We start from the raw sequence: 19,475 nt of genomic DNA, 5'->3' as shown, positions 1-19,475 counted from the left end.
CAGGCAAATTGGAATTGGTCAAACAGGAGATGGCAAGAGTGAATATCGACATTCTAGGAATCAGCGAACTAAGATGGACTGGAATGGGTGAATTTAACTCAGATGACCATATCTACTACTATGGGCAGGAATCCCTTAGAAGAAATGGAGTAGCCATCATAGTCAACAAAAGAGTCTGAAATACAGTACTTGGATGTAATGTCAAAAATGACAGAATGATTTCTGTTCGTTTACAAGGCAAACCATTCAATATCATGGTAATCCAAGTCTATGCCCTGACCAGTAACACTGAAGAAGCTGAAGTTGAATGGTTTTATGAAGACCTACAAGACCTTTTAGAACTAACACCCAAAAACGATGTCCTTTTCATTCTAGGAGACTGGAATGCAAAAGTAGGAAGTCAAGAAATACCTGGAGTAGCAGGCAAATTTGGCCTTGGAGTACAGAATGAAGCAGGGCAAAGGCTAATAGAGTTTTGTCAAGAGAATGCACAGGTCATAGCAAACGCCCTTTTCCAACAACACAAGAGAAGACTCTTTACATGGACATCACCAGATGGTCAACACCAAAATCAGATAGATTATATTCTTTGCAGCCAAAGATGGAGAATCTCTAACAGTCAGCAAAAACAAGACTGGGAGCTGACTGTGGCTCAGATCATGAACTCCAAATTCAGACTTAAATTGAAGAAAGTGGGGAAAACCACTAGACCATTCAGGTATGACCTCAATCAAATCCCTTATGATTATACAGTGGAAGTGAGAAATAGATTTAAGGGACTAGATCTGATAGACAGAGTGCCTGATAACTATGGACAGAGGTTCCTGACATTGTACAGGAGACAAGAATCAAGACCATCCCCAAGAAAAAGAAATGCAAAAAAGCAAAATGGCTGTCTCAGGAGGCCTTACAAATAGCTGTGAGAAGAGAAGTGAAAAGCAAAGGAGAAAAGATATACCCATTTGAGTGCAGAGTTCCAAAGAATAGCAAGGAGAGGTAAGAAAGCCTTCCTCAGTGACCAATGCAAAGAAATAGAGGAAAACAATAGAATGGGAAAGACTAGCGATCTCTTCAAGAAAATTAGAGATACCAAGGGAAAATTTCATGCAAAGATGAGCTCAAAAAGGACAGAAATGGTACGGACCTAACAGAAGCAGAAGATATTAAGAAGAGGTGGCAAGAATACACAGAAGAACTGTACAAAAAAGATCTTCATGACCCAGATAATCATGATGGTGTGATCACTCACACTCACCTAGAGCCAGACATCTTGGAATGTGAAGTCAAGTGGGCCTTAGAAAGCATCACTACGAACAAAGCTAGTGGAGGTGATGGAATTCCAGTTGAGCTATTTCAAATCCTGAAAGATGGTGCCGTGAAAGTGCTATACTCAATATACCAGCAAATTTGGAAAACTCAGCAGTGGCCACAGGACTGGAAAAGGTCAGTTTTCATTCCAATCCCAAAGAAAGGCAATGCCAAAGAATGCTCAAACCACTGCACGATTGCACTCATCTCACACGCTAGTAAAGTAATGCTCAAAATTCTCCAAGCCAGGCTTCAACAATACGTGAACCATGAACTTCCAGATGTTCAAGCTGGTTTTAGAAAAGGCAGAGGAATCAGAGATCAAATTGCCAACATCTGCTGGATCATGGAAAAAGCAAAAGAGTTCCAGAAAAACATCTATTTCTGCTTTATTGACTATGCCAAAACCTTTGACTATGTGGATCACAATAAACTGTGGAAAATTCTGAAAGAGATGGGAATACCAGACCACCTGACCTGCCTCTTGAGAAACCTGTATGCAGGTCAGGAAGCAACAGTTAGAACTGGACATGGAACAACAGACTGGTTCCAAATAGGAAAAGGATTATGTCAAGGCTGTATATTGTCACCCTGCTTATTTAACTTCTATGCAGAGTACATCATGAGGAACACTGGGCTGGAGGAAGCACAAGCTGGAATCAAGATTGCCGGGAGAAATATCAATAACCTCAGATATGCACATGACACCACCCTTATGGCGAAAAGTGAAGAGGAACTAAAGAGCCTCTTGATGAAAGTGAAAGAAGAGAGTGAAAAGTCATCTTAAAGCTCAACATTCAGAAAACTAAGATCATGGCATCCATTCCCGTCACTTCATGACAAGTAGATGGGGAAACCGTGGAAACAGTGCCTGACTTTTTTTGGGGGGCTCCAAATCCCTGCAGCTGGTGATTGCAGCCATGAAATTAAAAGATGCTTACTCCTTCGAAGAAAAGTTATGACCCACCTAGATAGCATATTCAAAAGCAGAGGCAGTACTTTGTCAACAAAGGTCTGTCTAGTCAAGGCATTGGTTTTCCAGTGGTCATGTATGGATGTGAGAGTTGGACTGTGAAGAAAGCTGAGTGCCAAAGAATTAATGCTTTTGAACTGTGGTGTTGGAGAAGACTCTTGAGAGTCCCTTGGACTGCAAGGAGATCTAACCAGTCCATCGTAAAGGAGACCAGTCCTAGGTGTTCATTGGAAGGACTGATGTTGAAGCTGAAACTCCAATACTTTGGCCACCTGATGCGAAGAGCTGACTCATTTAAAAAGATCCTGATGGTGGGAAAGATTGAGGGCAGGAGAAGGGGACAACAGAGGATGAGATGGTTGGATGGCATCACCGACTCAATGGACATGGGTTTGGGTAGATTCTGGCAGTTGGTGATGGACAAGGAGACCTGGCGTATTGCGGTTCATGGGGTTGGAAAGAGTTGGACACGACTGAGCGACTGAACTGAACCGAATATTCAGTTTGCTTTTATGTTGCTAGAATATCAGATTTTGATGTAAACCTTGTGCTTTGGGGCTGTTGATAGATGTATTCTTACTGTATTGGTATGCATTGTTGCAGAGCATTTTAGGTAAGCAAGTAATATTAAAATCATGAAAATAGCAATTTCTACTCCTTAATTCTGTATTCTCTTTTTTTGTTTGTTTGTTTTAGGTTATGGATGATGAATCAGATGAAAAAGAAGCAAACTCACCTTAAACTCATTTGAGTTTTCTGTGGGCCCTGCAGTTGGACTTGTTGATAATATGTACTAAGCTTTTATTATTAATCTGCTAAGCAGCTTGAGGATTAATAAAATATGTCCTTTCTTCAGAGAATGATATATAAATATTGCATGTTTGCTTTACCTCATATGAGTTATTTATAACATCCTGAATCATCTTCTGTACACGTGGATTTTATCCAGGGATATTTTTATTTTTGTTCTTCATTTCTCATGGTTCCTTCTTTGCATAATGTGTGAAGCAGTTTAAAATACATTCCCTACCCCCAATCTAATTTATTTACTCTTTACATACAGAAGTAAATAGGGAGAATCTTAAGATATTCTAAAATGGCTTCACTTTTTATGAGATGTTTTAAACTATTTTTACTGAACTTTTACCTTGTTAAACAGTAAACAGCTTTAGTTTTTAAATGATATCTAGTAACTCCCCTGGTGGTCCAGTGATTAAGAATCCACCTTGCAACGTAGGGGATGCAGTTGGATACCTGATCAGGGAACTAAGACCCCACTTGCCACAGAGCACTTGAGCCTGCATGCCACAGTGAAAGTTCCCAAGTCCTGTGACCAAGACCCGATACAGCCAAATAAATAAAATATTTTTTAAAAATGGTATCTGTCTAGTAGCCCCCAACGTAGTGTCATGTAACGTCCCCCTGAAAGACAAAAAAAAAAAATCATAATGCTGAAAACTGATAAAGAACTAAGTCCTAGAATGTAGACAAAATTTCTATTGATTACAAGAGAGCAGGCTGAATTGAGAAAAACTGCCTTAGTGTGCCATGCCAGAAATTTCGACAGTTATCTTTCTATTAACATAATGCAAAGAGCCAACTCATTGGAAAAGACCCTGATGCTGGGAAAGATTGAAGGCGAAAGGAGAAGGGGGCAGCAGAGGATGAGATGGTTAGACAGCATCACCTACTCAATGGACATGAATTTGAGCAAACTCCGGGAGATAGTGAAGGACAAGGAAGCCTGGCGTGCTGCAGTCCATGGGGTTACAATGAGTCAGACACAACTTAGCAACTGAACAACAACTTTCTACCATAGGGGTAACTTTTTTCAGATGACCCAAATAGCAAATGACACGTCTCTCTTGTTTTTGATAGTATTTCCCTGGTGGCTCAGATGGTAAAGAATCTGCCTGCAATGAGGGAGACCTGGGTTTATTCCTGAGTTGGGAAGATGCCCTTGAGAAGGGAACAGCTATCCACTCCAGTATTCTTGCCTGGAGAATTCCATGGACAGAGGAGCCTGGCAGACTATAGTCCATGGGGTTGCAGAGACAGACAGGACTGAGTGACTTTCACTTTCACCTTCTTATTTTTCTATAGGAATTCAGAGAGAGCAGTTCATAGACAGTATCAGGAAAGGAAACATAAATACATTGGATCTTTGGAACTTTCTCCCCCAAAAGTATGGAGATTAACATAGGGATGGAAACGAATAGAACTCCAGCAGTTGTGAGTGCTGGAAAGGCAAGTTTTTATTTTTGTTTTTTTGGTTCATAGAACTGGGCATTGCTGTTGGAGAATTTGTTTCCTGAGCCCTTATAGATGAATTTAGGTTAGACTTACTTTGGAAATTACTTTGTAAGCTAGGCACAGAAACCTGCCCTTTAGCTGAAGCTACAGGAACTTGAGATTGTGGAGGAGATGCAGTTAATCAGTCTTGGGTCTGGCCACAAAATAAGTGGCTGAGTGGGGATGGGAGATTCAGTGACTGGAATATAGGAACTCACAGAACTGAGAGGCCAAGTTACTGGAAAGATTCTCTACAAAGCAGAGCAGCCATGAAGAACAAGGAGGAAAGGTGGAGAACATTCTCAGCACACAAAGTTGTTGTAATCAGAATCTGGAAGCTGTGAAATGTATTTGGGAACTGCAAGAAGCTAACTAGGACTTGAGTGTGAAGTGGAAGGCCTTAGCTGGAATGGGGCAGAGGTAGGCAGTGCTTTGTGTGGACAACGCAGTAGAAGTTCTTGGCTGCCCACCCTTCTTTCACCCAAAGAGTTTATGCTGAGGCTTTCTTCTCACTGAGAGGTCTTCTCAGTTACCATTTGTTTGCCCTGTGCCCAGGGAAGATAGGTCTCAGCTCAGTCCCAGGGGATAAATTATGACTAGTCCAACTCAGTACATCTTAACTCCTTTTTTCTTTGCCGGTCATTAGTCTAAGTATGGACACAGTCACGTGTGACTCTTTGTGACCCCATGGACTATGCAGTTCATGGAATTCTCCTGGCCAGAATACTGGAGTGGGTAGCCAGTCCCTTCTCCAGGGGGTCTTCCCAACCCAGGGATTGAACTCAGGTCTCTCTCATTGCAGGTGGATTCTTTACCAGCTGAGCCACGAGAGAAGCCTCTTAAGTATGGATACATGACCCAACTCTGCCTGTGAACTGAAAGAGAAAGTCTATTAGAAAGTTCTGGAAAGATTGTCTTCCTTGATTGAGAAAGAAGGAGGTTTATATAAAGAAGGCTCTTTGCCTCTCCATTCCATTCCTCCCTGCTAGGTACACTGTAAAATGAAGACTTGATGTCCAAGGCTCTGACAGTCAGCTTGTAATCATGAAAAGCCGGTTTGCTAAGAATGGCAAAGAAGAAGCGGAAAAAAAAAAGGAGACCTGGATATTTGAGGACTCTATTGACCTTTGAGCTAGTCCAGGAACCACCCATTTTCAGAGTATCATGTGAGATAAAAGGTTTTCTTGTTAAAGCTGCTGTTATCAGTTACTCTCTCATTTGAAGCTGGTTGCCTTCTAACAAAGAACCTGGTAAATCATGGAGAACTTTGTAAGTAATTTTACTACTTAATTATTTGTGGCAGACAGTCCCTAATGTCGATCCTAAAATGACAACAAATTTACATTTTTAACTGAGCCACTTTTTCAAATATTTTTCAATCAAATATTAATTTAGGTGAGATTAATCAGGTGATAGTTTTTCATTTTGATTGTTTAAGTTATATTTAATTTCCTCCTCCCTGACAGCCCCAAAGAAAGTAATCATTAGTTAGTTGTTTTTCACTAAAACAAAAATTAAAACCCCTCAAAATGTATAAATTTTTGTTACATGAAATATTCTTGAAAGCACTTTATGGGACATTTCAGTATGTATTTGAGACAGAGATTATTGGCCGAAAGTAAAGAGAGCACCTGGAGGGTTTTTTACTAAACAAAATTAGGGTGAAGCCTATCATGGAAGGAGTAATTTCCCCTCCACCTTTCTTGAGTTCTTATGAGTGGACACATAATTAAACTGATACAAGATATATTAGCTGGAGAAAAAGAAAAATTTAATTCTTATAGAAGTCTCATAGCAATGCGACCTAAGAAGTGGCCAGAGCAGTTAGCTTTTATATTTTCAGACAAAATACAGAACAAAGAAATTTAAGTTTGGGTGCTTAATTAGTAGGTCTTCCCAGGTGGCTCAGTGTAAAGAATTTGCCTGCCAATGCAGGGTATGCAGGAAATTGGATTCAGTCCTTGAGTTGGGAAGATTCCCTGGAGGAGGAAATGGCAACTCACCCCAGTATCCTTGCCTGTAAAGTCCCATGGACAAAGGAGCCTGGCAGGCTGCAGTCCATTGCATTGCACTGAACCAGACATGACTGAGCACACAGGCTCAATTAGTAAGGAAGAAGTTTGGACTTGGGTAGTAAGGTAGAAAGGAAGTGACAAGGTTTGTTTAGATAACCTCCTGGTCTGAATTCCCTATCTCTACAGATAAGAATGTCTTCCTACCTCCCAGTATAGGAAGGGTACTTGTCACATGAAAGATTTATTTCCTGCTTTCAGGGAGACCAGAGGGTCAAAGAGTCCCTCTTGTAATGGCTATTTCTTAAGTAACTTGAATGCAAAATAATATGTCTTTGAGGCATATTTTGAGCCTGCCTTGAGCACCAACAAGCCCTAAACAGAATGATGAGCATAAAAGTGGCAAACTTCCATTGCACATTCACTATGTGACACGGTTATAAGCACCTTGTATTTATGAAGTCATTTAATCATATGAGATCGGTAGCTATTATTGTTTCCATGAGGCACAGAGAAGAGAAGTACATATTCCATTGCCATAGAACTTAAGGGGAAAAGCCAGGAACAGGATCCCTGGGCATTCTGGTTGCAGAGCCTTTGCATAATACTGTACTATTTTGCCTTTAGGGAACTGAACCCATGTACCTTTCCTGAATATTCCTATCTCAGGGAAGGGAAAAAGCATCTCTTGTCTCCACAGCTGCTGCTTTCTAGTGGACAAACGTCTTTTCCATCTGTTATTTGCTCCAGACCATTATGGGCCAAAGCAGTGCATATGGTGGACAGGTTTTAATGCAGGAATATGAAGCTAGCTGCTCTCCAATCCAGTGGGAATTTACATCCCTTTGTGAGGGTAAATTTACACTCCCAGCCTTATGCTCTGCTTCTCCACATCAGAATTCTCAATGACAATTCCACTTAACAGTGCTTACAGTCTGCAGAATCCACTTTTGGAAGAAACTGCAGAAAACAGTATTTTTCGTCACTGTACATTTCTAGCTGTCTTTCAGCTCTAGGCAGCTCCCTAGACTGGTCCACTTTTATTTTGGCTCTGGTCACATCCTAAGGGACAGAAATAGTAGACAGGACTGGTTAATCTCATGGTGTCCAATTTGTTGACAATTTCTTGGCAGTAGAATGAGTTTCTTTCTAGCAGAGGTAGAAAACTTGCCCTAGGTTCTGCCTACTGGGGAAATTTGGAGCCATGCTAGAGGGGAGTATTGGGAAATGTGTTCATTGTTCATTCTAGTTGGAGTCAGTACCTCAAGTTTGTCCTGAAACCTGAGGAGTGGACATCTTTTGATTGTGTGTCTTTGGTGTCCCCTCATTCTTTCCATCCTTTCCTTTGAAGATCTTCTACATCTTCCTGACTCCATGTGGCTCTGTCCAATCACCATGTCCTGCCTTCTTTGCAGTGGAAGTGAGGCGTGTGACTCACACTAGACCCATCAGAATCCTTGCCTAGAATATAAAAAATGAGGATGGAGAAGTAACCTCTGTCCTCTTGGACTGCAAGCTGGAAATATGTGATTTCAGAGCTGTGGGGGGTCTTTTCCTTGTCCATGACGTCACAGAGAGAGACAGAGTTCTGACATAGTTTGTGTCCCTGGATAGAGATGTACTTGAAACTCTGTATCTCTGTCCTTCCAATTACGTTAGCCAATAAATCCCCTTCTTCAGCTACTTTGAGTTTCCTCTAGAAATTTAAAATAAATACATACATTCACACTGAGGAAATCAGTAAGATCAACCTTGGATGTATTAGGGTTCTCTAGAAAAACAGCACTATCAGGACAGACAGGGAGAGAGAGAGTGAGAGAGAAGGAGAGACGGAGGGGAAAAGAAAGAAACAGAACTAATAGGAGCGATAGGAGGAGAGAAAGATGGAAGAAGGGAGAGAGAGTGAAATTCATTTTAAGGGATTGGCTCAAGCAGTCATGGAGGCTAGCGAGTCCAAAGCATGCAGGATGTGTTCCAGGCTGGAGACAGGGAAGAGCTGATGTTGCAGTCCACCTCCAGTTCCACTGGGGAATTCTTTCTAGCTCTTGGAGGCGGGAGGGTCAGTGTTTGTTCCGTTCAAACTTTTAGCTAACTGGATGAGGCCCATCTACGTAATGGAACGCAATGTGCTTTACTCAAAGTCCACTGAATATAAACACCCAGAATATAATATTTTACCAAATATCAGGGCACTCTAGTGCAACCAAATTGACACATAAAATCAACCATCACGGTGGATAAAGTTTGCCTTCATCTCCAACTTCTTTCTGATTCCTCTTCCATATCTTAGCCTCCTCTCTCTGGTATTACCATACCTAATTCCACATGCCCTTATGTTGTCCCTTTCTCACCCAGTGTGGTAATTTGTCTGGGTGTTCTTGCCTGGAGAATCCCAGGGACGGGGGAGCCTGGTGGGCTGCTGTCTATGGGGTCGCACAGAGTTGGACATGACTGAAGCGACTTAGGAGCGGCAGCAGCCTTCCTTCTAATTTTAGAATTATCTTCACTTTATCCCCATCATAAATTTTATTTCCTCAGGGGCTTTTTTCACACTTGGTATCCAAATGAAAATAATCCCATATTTTCACTCTAAAGTGTAATGGATGATAATGACTTAATGTAGATCTCCTTGGGGAGGGAGTAGTGAAGTGAAGGTAATTTTGCGCAGGGAACTTACTTATTCCCTTATAATCTTATTTGTGAGTAATTGTCTAGTTCTCTATCAGTTCAGTCAGTTCAGTCGCTCAGTCATGTCCGACTCTTTGCGACCCCATGAATCGCAGCACACCAGGCCTCCCTGTCCATCACCATCTCCCGGAGTTCACCCAAACCCATGTCCATCGAGTTGGTGATGCCATCCAGCCATCTCATGCTCTGTCGTCCCCTTCTCTTCCTGCCCACAATCCCTCCCTCTTTTCCAATGAGTCAACTCTTCGCATGAGGTGGCCAGAGTACTGGAGTTTCAGCTTTACATCATTCCCTCCAAAGAACACCCAGGGTTGATCTCCTTCAGAATGGACTGGTTGGATCTCCTTGCAGTCCAAGGGACTCTCAAGAGTCTTCTCCAACACCACAGTTCAAAAGCATCAATTCTTCGGTTCTCAGCCTTCTTCACAGTCCAACTCTCACATCCATACATGACCACTGGAAAAACCAGAGCCTTGACTAGACGGACTTTTGTTGGCAATGTAATGTCTCTGCTTTTCAATATGCTATCTAGGTTGGTCATAACTTTCCTTCCAAGGAGTAAGCGTCTTTTAATTTCATGGCTGCAGTCACCATCTGCAGTGATTTTGGAGCCCCCCAAAATAAAGTCTGACACTGTTTCCATTGTTTCCCCATCTATTTCCCATGAAGTGATGGGACCAGATGCCATGATCTTCGTTTTCTGAATGTTGAGCTTTAAGTCAACTTTTTCACTCTCCTCTTTCACTTTCATCAAGAGGCTTTTTAGTTCCTCTTCACGTTCTGCTGTGTCTGAGGTTATTGATATTTTTCTCGGCAATCTTGATTCCAGCTTGTGCTTCCAGCCCAGCATTTCTCATGATGTACTCTGCATAGAAGTTAAATAATCAGGGTGACAATATACAGCCTTGATGTACTCCTTTTCCTATTTGGAACCAGTCTGTTGTTCCATGTCCAGTTCTAACTGTTGCTTCCTGACCTGCATATAGGTTTCTCAAGAGGTGTTAAGTCCTAACTACTTAATATTTGGTTACCTTCTTAATTATTCTTTTTCAAAAATGGAAAATGCAAAGATGAAAAAGTTTAGGATTTTTCTTTAGGGAACTGCGAATAGATTAAATATAGCTAGACCATAAGATGCTTGAATAGAATGGTGGGAGATGATGCTAATAAAACTGATAAGAGCAAGATCTGAATAACAAATGGTGTGTGCATAAGAGTCTGGACTTAACCCTGCAGGTGAAGGATACCCACTGAATTGGAAGCAGAGAGAAACAGGATCTGATCTATAGTTTTGAAAGATCACTCTGGTGTGAAGGTGTATAAGATGAACTGGGGTAGTGGTGGAACCAAAGGGGTTCACTAGAGGGTCTTTCTGAGGCCATGACTGGTGCCTTCTGTTCTTTTGTTTGTTGCTTTCTTCTCAGAGGCCTTTGTGGCTCAGCCTACTTCTTTTTCCTTTGATACTTGCTACCATCGTCTCTGTTCACTGAAGTACACTTCTCCACATAACTCCAGAAAAAGTGGGCTATACATGTCCTTGCTTCCTGTATTCTTTTAATGCACAGACCTTTTAAAATGTTGAGATAGGGGCTTCTCTGGTGGTCCAGTGGTTAACAATCTGCATGCCAATGCAGGGGACACGTGTTCCATCCCTGTTCCAGGAAGATCCCACATGCCAAGGAGCAATAAGCCAATGGGCCACAGTTACTGAGCCTGTGCTCTGCAACAGTAGAAGCCACCGCAATGAGAAGTCCATACACCACAGTGAAGAGTAGCCCCTGCTTGCTGCAGAAAGCTTGTGTGCAGCAACAAAGATCCAGTGCAGCCAACAATAAAAGTTAATTAATTAAAAATATTGGGATATAATTGACATATATTAGTTTCAGGTGTATAAAATTATTAATTTGTACTTATTACAAATGATCAGCACAATAAGTCTAGGTAACATCCATCACCATACAGTTATAATTTTTGTTCCTGGGGATGAGAACTTTTATATCTTAGCAACTTTCAAATATACAATATGGTCTCATTAATTATAGTCACCATCCTGTACACTGCATCCCCAGGACTTATTTATCTTATAACTAGAATTTTGTACCCAGGTCTTTTTAATTTTAGTAATTTATTGCTACTTATTGTTATAATCCAGATGAGGGATCATAAAAATCACAAACATGGGGGCATTTAAAAATCTTATAAAGCCATTTCAATTATGGTTCTTTGTTTCATTAGCAAAGACAATGAAATCTCTAATGGCCTTCAGCCCATCAGTTAGCATGGCAAGGAGAAGGCGGAGAACCATCATATTCAACAGGATCAGGAAAATGGATTTGCATAAAAAGAAAATGCAAGAATTACACCTTGTTACCATCATTACTTTTTTTTTTTTTTTGAGTTCAGTTAGTTCAGAACTTTTGTTCAGTAAAGAAAATCTTTTCCATTTCCTCAGATGTTTGAATTAAACCCAGATGTCCTGTTTCTTTCATAGATCATTTATTTTCTTCTCCAGCCCTTATCCCCAAAGGTCCAGCTATGGCAAAGCTCTGTAGAGATGGGGGTCAGACAAAGTTCTTCTGTATCGGTGTCTTTTGACTGATGGTTACAAAGGCTCTTTGTTGCAGTGGGTGGGTGAGCTTGTTCAAGGTTGGGCTGGGAAAATATTGACCTTCAAAGTTTCTTCCTGGCATAAGCATCTTCCAAAATAGCTGAAGAATGGACAAGACAAATTGATAGTCATGATAGATGAGCAAGCAAACAAGGAAAGCCAGGGTCTGATAGATAATTAGTTTGAGCATGAGAACTTTGGTGACACTGGGTAACATTTTCTTTGTGGCATCAACGAGTTTTCTGGTGATGCACAAAAGTAATGTTCAACCTTTCGAATCATACCTTCAATCATCACTCCTTGGCAATATCACCAAGATTCTGCCAGAACCTCTTAGATGATGGTTCTGAGGCTAATATGTACATTCATAGAGACTCTTTTGCCTCTTGAGTTAAAAACGTGTAGTCTATTAACAAACAGCAAACAGCTCACTATGTTTTAACTTTGCTATGGGTATTTAAGGAAACTATTTCAGGGCTTGAAATATTAAACAGCTTTCAGGTGAGAAGTACTTTAATTAGTTAAATGACATTTTCCTGTCTTCTTTGAGAACAGTGATAAAAGGGCATCTTTTTCCTTTTTTGAAAACAAACAACTTTTTATTGAAGTATAGTTGATTTACAGTGTTGGGTTAGTTTCAGGTGTACAGCAAAGTTATTCAGTTATATATATATATATTCAGTTACATATTCTTTTTCACATTCTTTTCTATTATAGGTTATTACAACATGTTGAATGTATTAATAGTTTCCTGTGCCATACAATATGTCCTTGTTGGTTATCTATTTTATATATAGTAGTGTGTATATGTTAACCCCCAAATTCTAATTTATCCCTCCCCCTTTCCTTTTTGGTAACCATAAGTTTGTTTTCTATGTCTGTGAGTCTATTTCAGTTTTCTAAATAAGTTCATTTGTATAATTTTTTAGATTCCACATATAACTGATATCCTGTGATATGTTTGTCTGATTTACTTCACTTAGTTTGATAATCTCTAGGACCATCCATGTTGCTGCAAATGGCATTATTTCATTCTTTTTATGGCTGAATAAAATTCCATCATATATATAATATGTAATGGAATATAATGCACCTTCTTTATCCATGCATCTGTCGATAGACATTTAGATTGCTTCCATACTTTGACTACTGTAAATAGTGCTGAACATTGGAGTGCACCGTATCTTTTTGAATTAGTGTTTTCATCTTTTACAGATACATGCTAAAAGGACATCTTTTTTCCTCTAAGAAAAACTGGAAAGCCCTTTGCACTTGATTAGATAACCAACCATAGAAAGTCAATTCTGCTAAGAACATAGGACTTTTCCCACTCATTCAGAAAGATTTTTGATCTCTTACTTTGTGCTAGGGTACACTAGGTGCTGGGCATGCAAAGACTTGTTCTACTCTCAAGAAACTTAGCTTTGCAGGGAAATATACAAAAAATCATCAAATATAGACGCATATTGCTTTAAAGGCAGCAGCTCAAAGAATGAGAGGTTAATAAATAGGCTTAAGTCTTCTCTCTGGGGAAGACAAAAAGGGTTTTCCCCAAGAAGCAGTACTTAGGCAGAGATGGGCTGGGGATTCCCTGAAGGTTAACTAATACATGCAAAAGATTGAGGATGTTGAGAAACTGCCCAGTTGAGAAACTACCTGTTCCGAGTGTAAAGGACTGAAAGGTAGAGTAGTAAGACATCAGTCGTGTGAGAGACATGGGGTCAGAAGATCATGCGGTATTCTGTATATAACACAAATTTCACTTGATTCTAGTCTTGGGCCATTAATTATGATAGCGCTCTACATTTTATTAAAGATAGCATTTAAATCTTAAAGCAAATGCTCAAGTAGTAAATTTTCAGAAACATCATCTCTCTCTGATTAAGTCTCTCTTGGCAGGAATGGTGCATTAATTCATAAAATTAATCATTCATGAGCCCAAGCTAAGGCTGTCAAATCTAGGCAGTTCCTACACTCCTCCTCTGCTGTTGGCCATCCGAAGTCTGGGCCAGCAGAGCTTCTTAAGCCCGAGCACACAGTATTGGATAGTGGAACCTCACAGTCAGCCCCTCCGCCTCTGCAAAAAACGGGGGTTATGCGGTGGGGATGGGGAGCAGAGGTTTTAGAGGCCACGCATATGACTTAGAGCTTAAGCTGGGACCCGAATCTCCTGTCACCAGAAAGACTGGCCGAACCTAAAGACTGCCTTCCTCCCCTCCTCTCACTCAATCCTTTGCAATTTCTCATCAATCTTCTGTCCTTTTCCCTCCCTGACTTGTTGGTCCCCCAGGATAAGGCCTCCTGTTCTGTTCCTCCTCCTCCGCTCGATGGGGTGCTGGGGCTTGGGGCCTTGGGCTACACGAGGCGGATGACGCACGCTATTTGCTTTGCTAACAAGTCCATCCTCTTTACTGATCCTTTCGTCGTTCCCTGCCAGCCGCCGTGTTCCCTATTCCCCGCAGGGTAGTGCCTCGCGCTGCTCGCCCCCGGGGCGGGCGTCTCCAGGAACCTCAAGCGGATACGGCCACGAACCGATGCCACGTCTCCGCCGCCAGCAGGCCAGGGCCTGCGTGGGCTCGGGGGCGGGGCGGGGCGGGGCGGCGCGAGGAGGCGGGACCTGCGCCTGAGCGGCGCGGGCGCGGCCCAATGGGACCTGCGGGCGGCGGCGGCGGCGGCGCGGTGTGCGCCGGGGGGCGGGGCCCGGCGGCAGTTGCTGGCCAGCCCGGGAGGCCGAGACCGCTGTCGTTGCCTCCGCCGTCGCATCCCCTGAGGGAGTCGTGTAGGCGCTCCCTTGGTCCCCAAGCTCGCGGGTTGCCCTAGAGGCTCGTGTAAGCTCCCGGACTCGCCAGCCGCTCGCCATTCGCCTTGCCAACCGTGCCTCCTGCAGCATGTGTGGTAAGGGGGCCGCGGGCGGGGGGCGTGTTGCGGGGCGGTGCTGGGGTGCCGTGCGGGCGCCGCTGAGGCCGGTGGCGCCGGCGGGAGCGGGAGTGTGGAGGGTGCGAAATCTGGGTGTTGGGCCGGGGGCGTCCAGCGGTGGCTGAGGCTGCTGGGGGTAGGGGAGCTGGAGTGTGGGGGGGTGGACCTAGGAGGGCACCTGAGAGGAGGGCGGGCCCTAGAGGGGGTCTGGGGGGCCGAATGGGGGCTTTGCGCCAAGAAGAGAACCAGGAGGGAAAAGCAATGTCTGTACTGGAAAAGGGACTGGGGGGGAGTGAATTCAAAAGAGTCCAGGTGAGTGAGGCAACCTGTGGAACATCAGGTGAGGTCTCTTGAATTTATCTCGGATGTTTCTAGGATTTATCCTTTTAAAAATACTTAATTTTAGTTGCTTGCTTTCGGGCACGCCCAGCAGAAAATAACTAGAACTATGATAATAACATTACGCATGATCTTACTTCCTGCCTCCCGCCCCCCGCCCCCGCCGCCCCCCCCCCCCGCTCCGCCCCCTTCTCAACAGAACCCAATGCTGATCAATACCTTGGCGAATGCGCCCGGAAGTGACCGTGGAGAGAGATCGTACTTCATTTACACTTGAGTGTGCTTCCATTTGAAACACTTCCTTATGAGAAATATTGGCCTACATTTAATGAATGTTTTACCTAGAACAGCTAAAACCTAAAGTTAGGCCCTTCTATTACATGATTTGAGACTGTCATTTTAATAGTAACCTGAAAGTGGTGTGAGTTAAAAGGGGCTTCCCAGGTGGCGCTAGAGGTAAAGAAACAACCGGCCAATGCGGGAGATGAGATGTAAGAAGACGCAGGTTCGTACCCTGGGTCGGGAAGATTCCCCAGGAGGAGGGTATGGCAACCTATTCTAGTATTCTTGCCTGGAGAATCCAAAGGACAGAGGAGCCTGGCGGGCTACAGTTTATAGGGTCGCAAAGAGTCGGAGACGACTGAGACGACTGAAGTGACTTAGCACGCACGCACAGTGAGTTAAAAAGGAATTGTCAGAATTACATCTGAAATGACTGATATGCTCTAAAATTGGTACTAACTTGGCTATTGTAAGTAAAAAGAATTCTTCCTTATTGAAATTTACAACGACCTTACCCCTGGAAGATAAACACCTTTTAAGGGAATTATGATTGCAATATAATTGAAGCTACCTGGGAAAGTTACTCTTTGTAGCCCTTTTCAAGAAGAACTGAGAAGGAGGTAGCTTGTGCTGATTAGTGTCTCTTTTTCTTGTATTTAACTTAATGCTAATTTCAGCTTCTAAAATGAAGAGCAGGTTTAAATTTAGAGTAGACTAAAACTGCACAAAAAACAAACAACTATAAATAGCTTGCTGAAATTATTTGGGAGAGCAGACTTTAGAGTCAGTTATACTTTTGCTATGTCTCAGGGTAGCAGAATGGTTTTCCGAAAGACATAATTTAGTTTGGAGCTGTGGGGTAATGAATTTGCAGGCCCCCAGTGTGCTTGGTTTGGTAATTAAGTGTTACTGAGTGATGAAGCATTCACCTAGTCAAGTACCTGGCTTTTGGTTGCAGATCATTTCTTATCTTGTTCCAGGAAAAAGGAAGTAAAAAATAGAGCACTATAAAAGAAAACATAAGATCTGGTTTAGAAAAGGTTCAGATAAGAGTGGAGGTTCAGATTTTAGGGTGGAGATTAAATGTTAGACATTTTCACACAGCCAGCATCCCCATTCCACAGTGTTTTACTACTGAGGAAACAGGTGAGGGAGCAAGAAATAAAGAACTAGTATTTGAGGCATTTCGAAGGTCCTGCTTTTAACCTGGATCAGAGTTTTACATGATTCCAGGAATATCCAGAATTTATCTCCTCTTTGGTGTATGGTTCTGAAAGTTAACTGTTAAGACAAGATTTGTCTTTGTTTTCTTCCCACATATTGAAATAAAATTTCTAGGTAGAGGAACTGAGTGGGGATGAGATTAGATGGGAAAATTTAGAGGTTTACTTTGTGAATACCTGCTGCTTGTTAAAGGTTTTCTAAAAGATTATTTGATTTCAACATTGCAGAATGTTGAAACAGAAGAATGAGGGTAACAATTCTCTTTTGATAGCTTTTTCCAATCAGAAATACTGGTAAAACTGTTATTTATTAGATTGTATTGGGATGTTAGTAAGTGTTACTGAGGGGGGAAAAAGATTTTATGGTCAAATGAACTTGAGAAGCAAATTTAAACAATGCTGAACTGGCCTTTTTTTTTTTTTTAGTTTTTTAATTGCCGGATTTATTGGAACATTTCATTCGCTAATAAGCCTTAAGAACCTTCCAGAGAAAAATAGTGTATCTGTGTTCGAAATTTATTTTGTCTTCCTCTTATTCTTGATTCTTTGGAATGCACTTTGTCCTTTATAATCGGTTTTACTTTTGGCTTCAGTGAGAGAGTCAATTCACTTAAGCTTCACACAGCTCTTAACAGATTTTGCTGGTTTTTTTTTAATAAATATGGGATTATACCTTTTTGCTCCAGTGGTACATATAAGTGACATTTTCGTAAATGAGATCGTATTTAAAAGCAGTTAGAGAGCTGCAATTAAAAAATATTCTGAAATGAATCCTTAAAAACTGTTTTGTAGTTATACTGTGTAATGGCTTTGGGGCTATATAAGTGATACTGAGACTGGCTTCTATGATAAATCATAAAATTAGTGATATTGCCATATTCTTAAACATACTGAGTATGAAGTAGATGTGAAAGGAAAGAATTATTGCTTAATGAGCATTTTCTCAGTTGTGTTCTCTGGAAAAGGAAAAGTTAACTGGTTCTGGTAATGAGCAGTATAAGGTGGGAAAGAGTTTTGTAACACGTAAGTTTGGGTAATTCTGCTTTTGGAGACTCTCAATGAGCAAGTTTAGAGTTTTTAGGAAGTTCTACAAATAAACCTGTTAACTTTAACTCAGTATTTCTTAAACCTTTGATTATGGAGACTTTCTTTTACTGTATGCCTACTTAACATCCTGCAATATAGTGTTCTCTTTCTGTGGTTTGAGAATTTTTGACTGTATATTTTAGGTGCCTAGAAAGTACTAGAAGGTATTTGATATGTATGTATAACTGAGTCACTTTGATGTACATCAGAAATTAACACCATTATAAAGCAACTATACTTAAGAACAAAATATTGGTAAAAGAAAAGATATTTGAAGTGATCTCTTTGTACTTGGCACTCAGTCCTTAGCAGAGAGGACCAGAACAAGGGAATTGCCTTCAAGGAATTGCTGTCTGATTGAAAGGAACAGTAAGTACACGTGCAACAGGTGTGGGTGCTAAAAACACAGGCCTTGTTCATTGCCATGTTTTAGATTGCTAGTGAAATGAATAGAAATTCAGAGACTGGTTAGGCCAGGAATGTTGCAGATGACAGGATCGGACTCTTGGTGAGGACTGCTGCCAGCTGGTAAAGAACTAGTGCATTGTGAGAGACGCCACTGGTGACACATTTTACCGAACAGTGTCTGCAGTCAGAAACAGTAAATTAGGAACCACCACCAGTGGGTTTGAAAGAAGAAATTGAAGTACCAGGAAAAGAGGCCGAAGAATAGTAGTCAGAGACACAAACATTCCAAAGTGGTATATTGCCTTAGTAGAAAGTCTGTAAGAGTAGAAAAAGGTCATTCATGTTTAATACTGCAGAGAGAGATTAATTGCATTTGGCTATAAATAAATCATTAGAGAAGTTACACATATGAAGGTAGAAGAATTTAAGTTTGTGTTCAGGAAGAGAGCATGTATACCAACAAAAGAGACAATATTGTGAAACTGATGTCCCTGGTAGAGTTGAAAACTTTATTTCCAACATGTAAGCTGTGAAGTTAAAACCAGGTGTTAACTGGTTGATTCATACCCTAAGCATTGTCTCTAAATTGACTGAAAGTTGAGCTAGATCATTAGATAATGAAAATTCAACCCACTGTTGAGTAGCACAGGGATGCCTGGTGTGCTGCAGTTCATGGGGTTGCAAAGAATCAGACACAACTGAGCTACTGAACTGAACTGTTGTGTAGGATCCTCATAATATTTTGATGTTAACAAAAAGTTCTATATTTACAAAATCAAAGACTCACTTATCAAGACTTACAAGTAGGAGAGATTTGTTCAAGTAAGAGAGGTTTGTTAAGTAGGAGAGGTTGGTTCACGGAATAGTGTGTAGAATATCTTTCGCTATTTTGAGTTTATAAGGAAGGATAAGAGTTTATAGAGTATTATACCCTTAAGATGAAGAGGAAGGCTTCAGTTCTACGAAGAATCTACCAGAAATGAGAAAGAAGCTGAGAAGAGAGAAATGAGGATTTAAGAGTAAGTCTAGATTCTAGACTTTAGCATAATATCTGGGGGTGATTTGAAAGTTAGACAGTGAATTAGCAGAACTGGTCAGCAGTTGGGAAGGTCTCTAGGAAAGTAGACCTCAGATGGATGGATGACCTGGAATGAATGGATGGATTTCACTGTAGGAGTGCTCAGGGACACAGGTGAGAGCATAATGGGCCCAGAGGGGCTGACTTGGCAAGATGATGAAAAACTGTGGTCTGATGTGATTGATCAGAGAGAGAAGCAGGAGAGACGGAATGTTGGAAGGTGTGTAAGCAAGGAATGCATGCTTTTTCTCAGGAAAGATGA

The 19,475-nt window shown here is 41.5% G+C and overlaps 2 protein-coding genes across 3 annotated transcripts in view; both read left to right on the top strand.

Annotated features, from left to right (window-relative positions):
* NFU1 (NFU1 iron-sulfur cluster scaffold) overlaps positions 1–3,170 on the top strand; it is a 28,621-nt gene extending 25,451 nt beyond the window's left edge. The window contains exon 8 of the mRNA XM_040224113.1: positions 2,978–3,170. Within this exon, the coding sequence (XP_040080047.1) occupies positions 2,978–3,022 (45 nt within the window). The 3' untranslated portion in view covers positions 3,023–3,170. The remainder of the gene's footprint in view (positions 1–2,977) is intronic.
* An 11,406-nt stretch (positions 3,171–14,576) lies between these two features.
* Positions 14,577–19,475, top strand: part of GFPT1 (glutamine--fructose-6-phosphate transaminase 1) — a 65,486-nt gene continuing 60,587 nt past the window's right edge. For both annotated transcript variants that reach the window (XM_040224069.1, XM_040224070.1), the window contains exon 1: positions 14,577–14,776. In XM_040224069.1, coding sequence (XP_040080003.1) covers positions 14,770–14,776 — 7 coding nt within the window. In that variant the 5' untranslated portion in view covers positions 14,577–14,769. The remainder of the gene's footprint in view (positions 14,777–19,475) is intronic.

This window comes from Oryx dammah, unplaced genomic scaffold, assembly GCF_014754425.2.
Source record: "Oryx dammah isolate SB20612 unplaced genomic scaffold, SCBI_Odam_1.1 HiC_scaffold_25, whole genome shotgun sequence".
Classification (NCBI taxonomy): Eukaryota; Metazoa; Chordata; class Mammalia; order Artiodactyla; family Bovidae; genus Oryx; species Oryx dammah.
This window is presented reverse-complemented; position numbering and strand designations above follow the sequence as displayed.